Genomic DNA, 15,600 nt, shown 5'->3' on the forward strand with positions numbered 1-15,600 from the left:
ATCCTGACGTTCACTAAAAGGCATAATATAAATGCAAGCTCTTTATCTCTTTACTGAAGAACTGGGATACCTGGTCTGGTTGCATCCAATATTCACTGATGTGCCAACTAAGTTAGAGGGGAGCCTTCATTGATGTCCTCCTAATACTGAAGAGGAAGATATTCTGAAGACTTTGCTTTTTTAATTTTGCTAAATTCAGTTTAACAGTGACCAGCTTCTGGAATTGGTGCTAACATTCCTTCACCTAACCTGACATGGGTGCTTCTTATTAGAGAGAAGAGTCTCTACCAAAAAGTACTTTGTGATCTGGTAAATCTACTTTGAAGTTGTGCAAATTTAGTTGAATTAAGTTGTCACTGATCTATATTTGGCATGAAGAGTGATATATCCATTGTTTAAAAATGGAAATTGTATAAAGAATTTACACCATCCTGCAATCTGCACCAACAATACTTAGCGACGTTTGTGACAATGTTCTGTTGCCCTCTACTGGTGGCTACAAGGATAGTTTCATTGTGATTTCCCATTAGGTAAGATGACTTTTAAAACATTAGCTCAACTGTTTACTCTTTTGTGATCAATCCAAAGATGGAATTATTTTTTTTGGAAGGGCAAGATTCATCTAGTTTTTTTACCCATCCCTTCACATCCAAATTATTTCCAAATTTCTCCCCTTATTTCCCGAAGGCACTGATTCCGACTGGATCTAGTTCCACAAGCTGTTGCTCCCTGCAGTATTCCCTCCCCCCCTCATTTCCCCCACCTCCAATGGACCTTTCACAGCTGTGAGCTTAGACCCTGGAGCATGATAAGGCTATCTGACAAGAGAAGGAATCATAGCCAAATGCAATGTCATAGGATGAAAGAGTCATGAACAGTTGAAGATTGGTACAGTGGTTAGCACTGCTGCCTCACAGTGCCAGGGAGCCGGGTTCAATTCTGGCCTCGGGTGACTGTCTGTGCAGAGTCTGCACGTTCTCCCTCTATCTATGTGGGTTTCCTCCGGGTGCTCCGGTTTCCTCCCACAAGTCACAAAGGACGTGCTTGTGAGGTGAATTGAACATTCTGTATTCTCCCTCCGTGTACATGAACAGGCGCCGGAGTGTGGCGATTGGGGATTTTCACAGTAACTTCATTGCAGTGTTAATGTAAGCCTACTTGTGACAATAAGATTATAAAAAGACCAGACTCTGCTGAAATCAGCACAGCTTTTTCAATTGCTAAGCAAGTAATTATTGAACTTCCCAAAATAGACAATGCTCTTAATAGGTTAAAGTGGCATGTTTGTTATGACAAATGGTCAGCAGCATTTGGCTTCCCGTGAGATGCACAGACTGTGTAAATGGTGGGGACGGTATTGTCTTTACCTGATGTCTACATGGGCGGAGAGGATCCAGTTGTCGAGAGAGCGAACTCGCGCTGCGTTTTCTATTCCCTGTCCCAGGGGTCCTGGGACCAACTGTAATTCTTCTTCCACCCAGTTGAACTCGCCCAACCCAGCACAGAATGAGAACTGGGTCAGCAACAACCTGCACTTATATAGCCTCTTTGACCGAGTAAAATGTCCCAAATCCATTCACAAGAGCAAAACCGGACAAAATTTGGGTCACTGTTTAAAAATAAGGGGTAACCCATTTTAAACAGAGATGATGAGAATTTCTTTTTCTCTCTGAGGATTGCAAGTCTTTGGAACTTTTCTTCAAAAGATGGTGGAAGGAAAGTCTTTGAAAATTGTTAAGGCAGAGCTAGTTAGATTCTTGATAAGAAAGGGGTGAAAGGCTATCAGGGGAGTTGGGAATGTGGAGCTGAGGTTACAGTCAGCTCTCAGATCTTATTGAATGGCAGAGGGAGCTCAAAGAGGCAAAGTAGCCTACTCCAGCTCCTAATACATATGTTTGTAAGTTTGCACATATTTGACAGTAAGCCACATAAAGAATATTAGGGCAGGTGACCAAAAGTTTGGACAAGGAGATAGAATTTCAGGAATGTCTCACGGGAGCAGAGGGGGTGGAGAAACAGCGATGCTTTAGGGAGGGAATTCCAGGGGCAGCATATTAAGGTCCCCTGCCAATGGGTTTGCAGGAGGGAGGCCCATAATATTCCCCAGGTGGTGTCAGGAAGGGGTAATGTTCCTCAGTGCTTAAGTTAGAATTGGAGCTTTAATTTTAATCAACCACACTTATTGTTTAATAGACTACACATCTCATCTGTCTGCAATTTTAAGTAGGACCCTAAGTGAGGCCTACAGGTAGCTCCCCTTACCCCAATTGAGGTCCTTAAGCAGCCAATTATTAGCCACTTGTGGGTTACTTCCAACCCAATCTCAATTTTGAGGTTGGCAAGAGGAGTTCAGGATCAGAGGGGGAAACATGGCAGGTTACCCTGCTCGTTCGGTGAGGGCCTCCTCAAGGTCCCTCTTTTGGGTGCAAGGACTTTCCTCATGGGTACTCCCTCCCATCTGGCCTCCCCAGCTAGGACCTCACCCTCTCTCCCAGCCCCCAGGCCTTGCCTTCCCTACCAGCCATGTAACCCGTCACACTTACCTGACTCTGGAAACCAGAAGCTGAAATCTGAGGATTGTTGTCCCAGATCTGGCCACTTCTGGTGCTGATAGGACTACAAAGCTGCTGACCAATCGGATTGTCAGGTTCTTGAGACAGGAGTTCCATCCTACTGAGGGGCCAAAGTATCATTTCTAGCCAATTAATACTCCGAGAATTGTTCAATGACTGCAAGGCTGCTGAATGGCCGGGAGCTAGAGGGGAAGGGAAGAAAACCTACCACCTGAAGAAAAGGGCTTTGGGTCTCGGCACAATCACCAATGATGGAGTGATGGATAATAGGGCTGCACAAGTGGCCAGAATTACAGGAGCATAATGATCCTGGAGGATTGAAAGGCTGCAGGAGGTTACAGAGATTGCAAGGGTGAGACATGAAGCGAATTGAACACAAGACTAAGAAATCTATATTCAAGGCATTAATGAAGTGGGAGCTGATCTAGATCAGTGACCACAGGGCGATGGGTGAATATTGAAGATACAGGGAGTTGAATATTGGATGAGCTGGAATTTATGAAGTGTGGAAGTGGGAGGCCTGTCAGGAGAACATTTGTATAGTCAAATTTGGATGTAACAAAAGTGAGGACGAAGGTTCCAGTATCACATGGGTTGAGGGGGAGATGGGTGATAAGGAGGTGGCCTTTCTCATGGAGAGCATATGTGCTGGAAGCTCAGCTCAGAGTTAAATAGGATAGTACGGCTGTGAACAGTCTGCTTCAGCCTCAGCCTATGGTCAGGAAGGGGATGAAGCCAATGGCTGGGGAGGAAGCAAATGGCTTTGATCTAATATTAATTGGTGGAAATTTATCCTCGTCCACTGGATGTAAGGTTGCCTGCCTTAAAATAAAGGCAATGGAGAGGTCAAGGGTTGTGGTGTTGAGATTGAGCTGGATTTGATTGTGAGAATTTCGGAACTTTGTGTTCTGTATATACCAATTCATTACTAAGGGGGTCTTCAACTCTGCTATCAAGCTGTACAGTTTCTGTAATACATTGCGTTGATTCATTAACATGGCATATCACCACACATCTCATATCTTTGCTTTGTCACATGGCTACACCATAAATCTTAAATCAAAGAGTAAATACATAAAATTTAGGGGGGGGGGGAAAAAAATCACTCCCCTATTATTAAAAGCTCACCTATTCAATTAAACAATGATTCAGATACCTTTCCTCCACACAGCTGTTTGATTTTCTCAGGGCTCTCAGTCTTACTTTACACAACGTTCCAATGCCTTGTATCATTCAGCTGGACCTTGGCTCCCAATACCTGTTAGTCCTTGGTAAATGGTTGACCTCAATGCCCGTAGTCCAAGTACTCCTGCAGAGTTTAGGCTTCTGCAAATACACTCTACTTGCATCTATGTAGGCTTTTCCTCCTCCCGGGATGGTCACAGCCACCGCCTGCTTCCAGCAGTTCAATTCTGTTTTGCTCCTACCCCTAGAGAGCTAGAAATTCCCATTTCTTCCTAAGCGTTTCCAAATCCCATGTTTACCTCAAGCTGAAATACTTAAATCCCTCCTCAGTCCTCTCCAGTATTCTCAGAATTCCTGATTGCTCCCAGAACCCACCTCTCCAAAGGTGACAGATCACAGAGCTTTTGTTAGCCGGATAACTGAGCACTACTGAGAACTCCCAAGTGTCAGCCACCTAAAGGTCTCCCAGATCGTGCAAATGCTCCAAAACCCCAGTTCTATCACTGCCCCAAGCCCTTTAGATTCCTTGAGTGTTTCCCAATGGCAGACTCACTGGAGTACTTCAAGTTCTGGGCTCCCCAAAGCTCTGAGAGCCCAGACCCATAATCACGAATGCATCACAACCTCCAAACAAGTGGTCACAAATCCCAGTGCTGACCCCCTTCCTCAATATTTCCACACCTCACCCCCTGCATATTCACAGATCCTGAAATCCGCCTCACGCCTTCCTGCAGTGTTCCAAAACCCCAGGTCCATTTCAGGTGTTCAGAGTTACCCCTTCCAGTATGTGGCTCCAAGGCCTGTATTTTTCAGAAGGCATGGTCTTGCTACTGACCTTCCAAAAGAATTGGGGAGAACACAACACCGCCGTTTTCAAGTGCCCCATAACCACTTTCTGTTTAAATAAGCTTTAAGCGGCTGTGAGTGGGACTGCCACCCCTCACTCCGGAGGATGTCCTGCCTTAGAGCTGCTGGCCAAACTGATTGGCCGGCAGCTCTTCGGCCCCTGCGCCTACAGCGCTGCAGTGGACTGAATCATAGAATCCCTACAGTGGAGAAGGAGGCCATTCGGCCCATCGAGCCTACATCAACCTCTGAAAGAGCACCCCATCTAGGTTCACTTGCCCACTCTATCCACGCAACCCCACCTAACCTTTGGGCACTAAGGGGCTAATCTACCTAAACTGCACATGTTTGGACTGCGGGAGGAAACCAAAGCACCCAGAGGAAGCCCACACAGACACTGAAAGAATGTGCAGACTCCACACAGTCACCCAAGGTCGAAATTGAACCCGGGTCCTTGGCGTTGTGAGGCAGTTGTGCTAACCACTGAGCCACCATGCTGAACAGGAAGCTCGATGGAGAGGTCGGGGTTTGGAGAGATGTCCAGATGCCACCAGACCTTTGGGAGGTGCCCGGCCCCCTTCTGTTGATTGTCTGGCGTCCGACTTCCCGTACGTAAGGTCGATTTCCCCCCCCCCGCCTGAAAATTGAGGCTGGTGGGAAACGACCCTTCCGTGGTCAATAATTGGCCATTTATGGGCCTCAATTGGACCAAGGACGGGCTTCTCGCCCAAGGCTGTGCCTGTCCCAGTGTAAAATCACCGTGAGGCTGGGAACCCAAAAGGAATCCTCCTGTTCTTCAATTTCACGCTGCTTTCCGCCCTTCCATAAAAAACGCCACCGGTGGGCACAGGTTTCCCAATAATTTTAAGCAATTTATTTAACTTTATATTGGTGGGTTGTGCTTATACTATACGATGAGACTATAATGGCATTGTTCCAGATTCAAAATTAGAAGTGTACATTTTTACATAAAACTAGCACCAATCTGCGACAACCGTCGGTTTGCCCCTGGGAGTATGGATGGGGGGTTTCGAGCATGGCGGGGGTGGGGAGGGTGGGCAATATGTTCCTGGAAGGGATCTTTGAGAGTTTGAGGAGCTTGGAGGAGAAATTTGGTCTGGTGAGGGGAAATGACTTCAGGTACCTACAGTTGCGGGACTTTGTCCGTAGACAGGTCCCATCCTTCCCACGCCTCCCGCCAATGGGGATCCAAGACAGAATAGTCTCTAGGGGGGAAGGAGGGGAGGGTAGAGTCTCTGATATTTATAAGGTGCTCATGAAGGGGGAAGGGTCCCAGACGGAGGAACTGAAACTCAAGTGGGAGGAGGAGCTAGGCGGGGAAATGGAGGACGGGCTGTGGGCAGAGGCCCTGAGTAGGGTAAATTCGACCGCAACATGTGCCAGGCTCAGCCTGATTAAATTTAAGGTCGTTCACCGGGCCCACATGACGGTGGCTCGGATGAGCAAATTCTTTGGGGTAGAGGACAAATGCACTAGGTGCGCAGGAGGACCAGCGAACCACGTACACATGTTTTGAGCATGCCCGAGGCTTAGGGGGTACTGGGAGGGATTCGCGGGGATCTTGTCCAGGGTGCTAAAAACAAGGGTGGCGATGGGTCCAGGGGTAGCAAGTTTTGGGGTTTTGGGAGTCCAGGGTGAGAAAGAGGCCGATGTTTTGGCCTTTGCTTCCCTGATAGCCCGGTGATGAATATTATTGGCATGGAGGGACTCAAAGCCCCCGATGACTGAGTTGTGGCTTTCGGACATGTCGAGCTTTCTGGGTATGGAAAAGATTAAGTTCGTCTTGAGAGGTTCGCCCGAAGGTGGCAACCATTCATTGACTTCTTTGCGGGAGAGTGAGCGTCAGCAGGGAGGGGGGGGGGGGGGGAAGGTTAGAGTAGGAGGGATAAATTGGCGGGTAGTGCCGATGGGAGAGGAGCGGGCTTGTCCAGTATGTTACGATTGAAATATTGAATGTACGTGGATGTTTGCACATTTTTGCCTTTTTTGCTTTCTTTCTGTTGATGTCTGTAACTGTTTACAATGCCGAAAAACTACCTCAATAAAATTGTTCGTTTAAAAAAAAGCTAAATTTGGGAAGCATATTCACTTTAGGCTGATGGAACGTCTCTCAGCCACTGAAGATGCTGAGATCCCGACAGCTTTCCAAATCTGTTTTAATTACCTCAAGCTATGATCGAAACAATACTTCTTAAATGAACCTCTCAGACAGGGGTGGCCTCTCTATAAATATTCACACCCTCAAAATTCTCACACCCCATCCTAGCTTTTGAAAATTAATGAGTTGTAGTAGAATGTGTTCTGGCCCAACTGTACCGTAAAGATCCTGCCGACTGGCGGTGTGACTTCATTCAAATTAAGCTCATGATGCTGCACATCAGCGGCAGGTTACTGGTGAAGCATAATAAGGTCCCGTAGGAACCGTAGATCAAATAAACATCACATAATTGCTTATCTGATAGACATAAAACCACAAAAAAAAACTACGCTGGATTCAATTATAATGTGATTTTAATTGTTCTCTTTATAAGATTACAGAAATTCCCCGTTGTGTAATATGAAGGAACACATGGTGGATGACACTCTTCACAAATTGCTGCAATTGTTTTACAATGCAAAACATTAACTTCTGTTCTTTTATTCAACAGTCTTTGATATGCTACATGAATATTTAATAGCTGCTTGATGACTAACTCATAATCACAATATTTATATATGTAAATGTTTCTTAACTCAGAACCTCCCGGTCAGCTGCACATTTATACTCTCTCAAAGCTCAGCCAGCGATGGCACCACAAATAAAGTCCACATTTGTAAGACATTTGAGCGTTGATGGGTGGATAATCCTGTATGTGCCAGGCCATTATTAAAGCCCAGCGGAAAATCTGCCCTAAATATTTATAACACTACCATGCAGCTGATAACTTTGACACAATTAAGAGCTAAAGTACATCTCCAACCTAAGTTACTGTGAGTAAAATCCAGATGACACAGTTAATGCTGTGAAGATATCAAAACCTGAATAAACCTTCAACTTACTGACACATTTTTTGAACCATTCCATTTCTTGATAGACTGTTCCACACTACCGTAGGTTAAATAAAACCAATGTTTGTCCTGCCAACCAGCTGGCACGAAGAGGAAAAGCAGACCACTGTCACCAAATTTGAGGACCAAATTCAGGAGTTGGAATTTCTCTACATTTGAGGTAATGGGCAAGTGGGATTTGAAATGGGTTAAGAAAAAGCAACAGAATTTGGATGCAGATTGAAATTTCTCAAGATTTTTTGATTGGAATAGTTGTTTGGAGATAAAAGCATGGATGAGGGTTTCAACAACTGAAGGGTTGAGGCTGACTGAAGGCAAGATATGTTTTGGAGATGGAATTAGGCAGTCTTTGTGACAGAGCTTCCGTTTGGAAGGTTGTAAACAATCTGATTTAGGCTGCCACAGTTTTCAGGGAGGGGGAATGGAATCGATGGTAGTCGGTGGGCGAAAGATAATGCTTTTCCTCTTCCTCGAAGTGGAAACTCCATTGTGACCCATATAATAGTTTGATAGAAAAATCCCGAAGCTCATCAACTGAGATAGGTCATTACTTCAAATTACAGGTTAATAAAGTAGATCGTTAATATCAGTTTCCACCTTCGTTCATCTTGAAAAGCCTATTATCAAAAGTTTCTTATTAACTAGATTTATTCTGAATCCAAATGAATAATCTTCATTATCTCCCGCTGACCGTCCTATATTTATTTTAGATATTTTCTCAGATTTCATTCTTTGCAGCAATTGGTGTCTTTTCTGTTTTCTTGCAACCAAGAAATGGTACATTGGGCTCAGCAGAAAGTTTTTAGGAGGTAACATGCCAAATAATAATCCTTGGTTTTAAAAGATTAGGAATTAAACTGCTAGATCTTGATTTTTTTTTCATAAATTCCCTCGGGACCCAGTTACATGAGGCTGGCTTGTACAAGAAACCTGCAACACTGTTGCAGAAGACGCTCTGCATTTTCACGGGTAATCTACATCATTTATACCGAGACTTACAGCATTTAGCTCCAATATAAGAGTGTAATTCTTCAGGGATTCTTCAAGGCAGTGATTCTATTTGTATCTTTTTAAGTTTTACAATTCATCCTCTGAACACTTTCCATTAAACATTAACCATGTGCAGCAGGATTTATACTGAATGAAGTATACCTTTCATGTCCATAGCTGCCAATATATTTCAGCTGGAATTAACTTTTGTTTAGTTAAAAAAAATGTTTGAATAATCTCCCTGCAATGTATTCAGAGACTGCATTCTGTTGATGGAAAACATTCACTTCAATCATGCTGTTACCTTACAGATGAAACAACTTTTTAAAAAACGTAGCGTTCTGTGAATTAAATAAAAACTTGACAATCCCCAGTTTCCTGGTGAAATTTCACTGTTCACAATGCCATGCAGAAAGATGAGAGTTTCGCAATCTATCAAAAGTATAAGCAGGACCAAATAATAAGATTCTATCACCGCTGATGGATCACATTTCTGTTGGTAAATTTTCTTCCTTCCTTGTTCTTACTTCCATGGCACTCCTCTGCCTTATAGATCCGGTAACATTCTCTTCTGTTCTGAGCTCGCGTTTGTGGATTTTTGATTTCTTCAACAATTAGGCAGGAAAACCAACCTTTCTCTCCATCGTGCAAACGGTCTCCCAATATCCAGCCTGAAAGACAAACATCAAGTCACGCTCACTTATTAAACCCTGCTCACCCAACTTATCAACTCCTAATATGTGACACACTTTTCAAAAAACATTTTTGATTATTTTTTTAAAAAAAAGATATTGCTTTAATTTTACAAACATTTTGAAGTAAGCGACAGTATGATCTTTTTCACCTCTGGTATCTGTTGTCACCATCAATAACTTAAGAGTCCATTTAAAACACTAGCAGATTAAAAACTAATCTCTTTATGTTGCACCATATTTGACTAAAATTTAGCCTGCTCTAAATATAAAACAGAAGTTATCTGTTATTAAGATAGTGGAGCAAGGAATCTCAGACAAATGCATTTATATACAGGCATCCAACATCATGTGAATCATTGATGTATTATTCAGTCCCTCTAGTGTCCCGGTTGTTAATGGTTTATTAATTGAGGTTAATTATAATACAGGAAAATATTTCAAATGTGAAAGATTTTGGGCATAACATATTGTGATATAAAAACGATTTCAACTTGGATTAGCACAGGGAAGATTTCCAATCCCCTCCATACTGATTGCACCATATCAACTGATCACCCTCTCCTGGGGAAACGCACTTTTTTCCTAACCCAAATCCCTTGTTCATATAGGCATTCTTCTTCTTCCCCTTCCTCAGTTTCACTTGAAATTTATCTGTCTTTCCAAACAAATTCAACACTACACCCATTGCATCCCACATTTCAAACCAGCACCCTTTCTTCCCTCACTTCAAACAACAACTCCTCTTCCCACACTACCAGTTTTAACTGATATTCATTGCCCCAAATTCATAGTGGTAGCCTTCCCCAACCTTCCCTCCACTGCCACCCCTACCACCCCACCCCAAACCAGTTCACACCAGTCCTTTCCTTTGCGCTGTACCATACTCTCTGTCCTCCATCACAAAATGTCACAGCCGACATTATTGATCTTCTCCCCAAAGCCCTAACTTACCTATAAGGGAATCCTCAGACCCACCCCCGCACTCCTCCTGAACCCATGCAAGGCACCCCTGGCCTGATCCCCATCAAGGGAAAAATGCCAGCGTGGCTGGCATCCAGATGGTACTGCTAGGATGCCATGCTGGCCATGCAAGGGTGCCAGGCTGGCAGTGCCATGGTGACATCCTGCCCAGGGGGCAAGCACATGGGGGCCTCCAATTCCCTTGGAGACCCCAACGAGTCCCATTCCATCTGGTCCCCATTTTTGGAGACCAGCACTGAACACTCGCCTGAGGTCTCCAAGGCGAAGGGTTAGATCCCAATGCCTTGGTTGGATCATGGGAGTGCACATTGGAGTGAGACTCGCTGTCTCGCTCTAATATGCAGATTTGCCAAAAGTGATCTGCCAACAATTGTCGCAAGGTGAGCGAGTAGATCCCGGAAGAGCATCTACTGGCCATGTCGCATTTCCTTAGGGCATAATACGGCTGGTAGATCACACCCATTACTGCTATCCTGCTGATTTATTATAATGGAAAGAGACACATTCATGTGTGAGGATAATGCACATGGAAATGGTGTTTTACCAAGGGGCAGTGACAGTTGTGTTATATGCTGCAAGAGCACCTACGGACAATCCCCAGTGTAAACAGAATATAATAATAATCTTTATTGTCACAAATAGGCTTACATTAACACTGCAATGAAGTTACCGTGAAAAGCCCCTCGTCGCCACATTCCGGCGCCTGTTCGGGTACACAGAAGGAGAATTCTGAATGTCTAAATTACCTAACAGCACATCTTTCGGGATTTGTGGGAGTAAACCGGAGCACCCGGAGGAAACCTACACAGACATGGGGAAAATATGCAGACTCCACACAGAGTACTGTGTGTTAATATGAAAATATGTGTAACCCTACCTGATCTCTTTGCACACCCTTCCCTAAACCACCTGCTTCCAGGTTGCCACAGGTAAGGTCAATAATCTTGCCCAATCTGCAGTACCAGGAACTTAACAAATTGTGAAGCCTTCACAAAGGCTTCCACTTGATTGTGGCTAGTCTGTGACCATTTACACAGGGCTGTGCCAATTTTTCTGGCTGCAATCATAGTGCAATTATTTGAAGATAATCCACGATTTACCTATTGTCTGAGTGGGATCTTGGTTGCTTGACCAGTAAGACTCACTTCAGTCCTCAATTATGACAAGTGGACAGCAGTCTGACAGCAACCAAGCCAGGCAAGGCAGCAGGAGTCGATGGGATTTATCCCAGAATTCCTGAAGAACATCAGATCACAGAGAAGGAAGAGACTAGCTAAGCTAACATTCAAAGCAAGTGCATTATTCCAACCACCTGGTGCTGATCCAAGGTAGTGCCCATTGCCAAAAAGAAAATCCACTCAGCAATCCCTGCAGCTACCATCCGATAATCTTCTCTCATTATCTAAAGTCCTGGAACGCATCTTGCTGAATGGACAGGTCACATATTGAGGCCAGTGTCCAGAAAGCTCTGAAGACAGGAATTCACTCATTCTGCTCTACCCAACAGAAATGTATGATTGCTCCATTTGGCTCAGGAGCTGCTACACAAAATATTGATATCCAGCTCCAGGAAGCCAGAAGAGGTATTTTTGGAATGTTGAGGCCATCACATCTCCAGTAGCATTCTGTGCTAGAACATATTGAATGTCCTGATGTCCACAGGAAAGCCTCAAAGAACACCACCGACTGGCAGTTAATGAAGCACTTCCATTAACACAGAACCTCAAAAGACCCAACAAACTGGTCTGAAGTCATGTAGTCTCTACTGGAACATACTCCACATCCTACAAACTGACAATGGCCCCACCTCTCAAAGACGCACCTCCTGGTTGGCTGCAAACATCGGCAACCATAAATTGACCCGAGTAGTGAAGTCCCAGGGTTCACCCTCCCAAGGAAAATCATGGACAATGATCAATCACTTGAGGATGGCCCAGGGAAGATATGGCCACACATGGAATGTGAGGAACAGCTCAAATTGTGACTGTTATCCTGAAATTCTGCCCTGGTAAATCCATTCCTGGTAGCAACACAACCATTCAGACTGTACTGCATCAGCTGAAGCCGCAAAATGGATTCTTAACCTGAACATCAAACAATAACTGCTTCTGCTGATTAACAAAAAATGACTTCAACATTTGGGATTTCCTACATTAGAGGCCAATGAACATGTTTTACATTGTAGTCTGTACAAAAATGCTGTGCAATATTGAAGGAACATAGATCAACTGTGAAAGTGGGCTCTCCGAGTCCACTGTGGAAGACATATGGAAGATAAATGCTACTGATATAGAATATAGAACAGTACAGCACAGAACAGGCCCTTCGGCCCTCGATGTTGTGCCGAGCAATGATCACCCTACTCAAGTCAACGTATCCACCCTATACCAGTAACCCAACAGCACCCCCCCCCCATTAACCTTATTTTTTAGGACACTAAGGGCAATTTAGCATAGCCAATCCACCTAACCCGCACATCTTTGGACTGTGGGAGGAAACCGGAGCACCCGGAGGAAACCCACGCACACACGGGGAGGACGTGCAGACTCCGCACAGATAGTGACCCAGCCGGGAATCGAACCTGGGACCCTGGAGCTGTGAAGCATTTATGCTAACCACCATGCTACCGCGATGACCCACAATTGCCAGCCCGCACCATTTGACAGGAATTTGTCAAGTAATAACATCTCAGGCCTTCTTTATCTTCACCATTCCCTCAACAAAGTATCCTCATTCACTGATTTACTACTCCCTGACTGTCAAAAAGGAACACTTTTCCTTTGCCACTGTTTCAATGTGCAATACCATTCATTATAAGAATATTCTCTGAGTACAATGCAAATTTTGTGCCACCAAATGTTCTTTCCTGTCATGCAATCTGTGTGTTTTGTTGCTATTTGGCATCATATTTCTCTCAGCATCCAATTAATGTGCGCTACTACCTAATTTAATGCATCTTCATTGTGCTCCCCAGTGACCTGCAGTATTAAAACAAAGAGAACCTTTCACTACAGGAGCTGGAGTAAAACCAGCAATGTTGGTGAGATAGATAGATACATAGAACATAGAACAGTACAGCACAGAACAGCCCCTTCGGCCCTCGATGTTGTGCCGAACAATGATCACCCTACTTAAACCCATGTAACCCGTATACCCATAACCCAACAATCCCCCCATTAACCTTACACTACGGGCAATTTAGCATGGCCAATCCACCTAACCCGCACATCTTTGGACTGTGGGAGGAAACCGGAGCACCCGGAGGAAACCCACGCACACACGGGGAGGACGTGCAGACTCCACACAGACAGTGACCCAGCCAGGAATCGAACCTGGGACCCTGGAGCTGTGAAGCATTGATGCTAACCACCATGCTACCGTGAGGCCCCGATGTTGGTGCAGTACAAATTCAAGATGGTTACTTATTTAAATTATACATTTGCAACTGTACTTTGCAATAGAAAATGACATTTACCATCTATTGTCCATTCCACAACATTGAGGATGTCAGCTGCTTCCAAAGAGAGTTCATCAGGTTCCTGTGCAGTGTACCTCTGGACACACTGTACTTGGGGACAATCTAGTGGAGACCACAGAACATTAGTGAGATTGTAAGAAACAAAATGACAATTTTGCCAAAATGACAAATGACAATACCTTGATTATCTACAACTGGACATATAGGGAGCGATTTTTGAGCTTGTACTTTCCGCCCGCAGGATCGGCAGCACAATTCTCGCTGGAGACATCACAGAGAATCCATAGACCATTACGATAGAATAACCGGCGCTGCACCTGGACCGATTTCTGCTACCGTTGAGGGGCTAGCACCAGTGCCGTGTGGAACTCACTCTAATCCACTGAAAAATGGTGTGGGATTCGCCGGGTCCGTGATCTAAACTCGGGAGGATCACAAGCTGCAGCCACACATCCACATTACAATCCCCACACACACACACACACACATCCCAGCCAAAAAGATGGCACTGGTTGTGCTGGAGCATGCACAACTGGTTGTGCTGGAGCATGGAGACAGCTGATGGGTCATCTGGGATCAGTGGGCTGTTAGTTCAAAGTGGGCTGTTAGCGGGGTGTGCAGCTGCATGGCTGCGTTACCGGCTGCAGTAATGGTGTTCTGTGCCGTCCATCCCAACTTCAAAGCCCACCTCCTGGCCAAGCCCCGCTTCTCCCCACAGCCCTGGCAGAAGCCCCCCGGCCAGCGGCACAACTGTCAGCACACGGTGGCCATGTTGGACACTTTCCGTAGCCCTTCTCTCTCTCAGCAGCCGCCATGCCGGTTTCACGATTTTAAAAAGCACAAGTGAACCATGCCGCCGGCAACTTGCCCCATCGGAGGTGGAGAAACACGGAGGCCCTGGAGAATACTGGGTTGGGCATGCTAATGATAGACAAACGGTGCCTACTGTGCTTGCGGAGTAAAACGCATTCACGCCGTTTTCGAGGTGTTGAAGAATCGTGATTTGATGTCAAATCGGCACCTGCCACGATTTTGTCATCGCAACCGATTCACCGCCAAATTGCCTTCACCGTTTCAGCGTCGGCCAACAGAGAATCCCGCCCCACGTTTCCTGATTTTTCCATGCCACGGCAGCGACATCACGTTGCCAGCGTTACCTCATTTTAATAGATTTAAATTAATTGTAATATTGTTAGCAGGCACCCTGCCACATGATCTTATCTCACTAAATATTCATACCTTGGTGACATGGCATCACATCTGTGAGGTTCACAATAGGTTTAGCCAGACGAGAAGCAGTCCACGGGATCCCTCCGGGGGCGCAGGGGTAAGTATAGCCTCCTGAGAGGGGGTGGGAGGGAGTGGGGAGGGGGAGAGGGAGGGAGAAGGTTATACCCGGATCTGGCAGTGCTGACCTGTGCCAGGGGGCAGTTCCAAGGGCAAACCCGAGTGGGAGCCCTATCGGGGGTACGTTAATCTGTGGTGTGTAAATTGGGGGTGGGGCTGGGGGGAGGGGAGACAGTGCAGACACTGAGGGTGGAGGAGGACCAGCTGTACTTCTGTGGTGTTTGTGGATGGAATGCCGGTAAGGATTGTTGGGATGGGGGTTTGAATGCCGGCGAGGATTGTTGGGGGGGGGGGTGCGGCTCCATGATGAGGTCTGGAGGCTATTAGGCTGCAGTGATTGTCATGATATGAAAACATGCAGCTAATGAACACATAGAATAGGACACGACCAATGAGCAGTCAGGACACTCGGGGGTGGTATCTAACCATAAAAGGG

At 45.4% G+C, this 15,600-nt stretch overlaps 1 protein-coding gene across 8 annotated transcripts in view; it reads right to left on the bottom strand.

Moving 5' to 3' along the window:
• Positions 1–7,118: 7,118 nt before the first annotated feature.
• ngef (neuronal guanine nucleotide exchange factor) overlaps positions 7,119–15,600 on the bottom strand; it is a 122,083-nt gene continuing 113,601 nt past the window's right edge. For all 8 annotated transcript variants that reach the window (XM_038816469.1, XM_038816470.1, XM_038816468.1 and 5 more), the window contains 2 exons: positions 13,815–13,919; positions 7,119–9,334 (listed from right to left, as the gene is read on the bottom strand). In XM_038816469.1, coding sequence (XP_038672397.1) covers positions 9,135–9,334; positions 13,815–13,919 — 305 coding nt within the window. In that variant the 3' untranslated portion in view covers positions 7,119–9,134. The remainder of the gene's footprint in view (positions 9,335–13,814; positions 13,920–15,600) is intronic.

The sequence above is a fragment of the Scyliorhinus canicula genome, chromosome 13, assembly GCF_902713615.1.
Source record: "Scyliorhinus canicula chromosome 13, sScyCan1.1, whole genome shotgun sequence".
NCBI classification, from domain to species: Eukaryota; Metazoa; Chordata; class Chondrichthyes; order Carcharhiniformes; family Scyliorhinidae; genus Scyliorhinus; species Scyliorhinus canicula.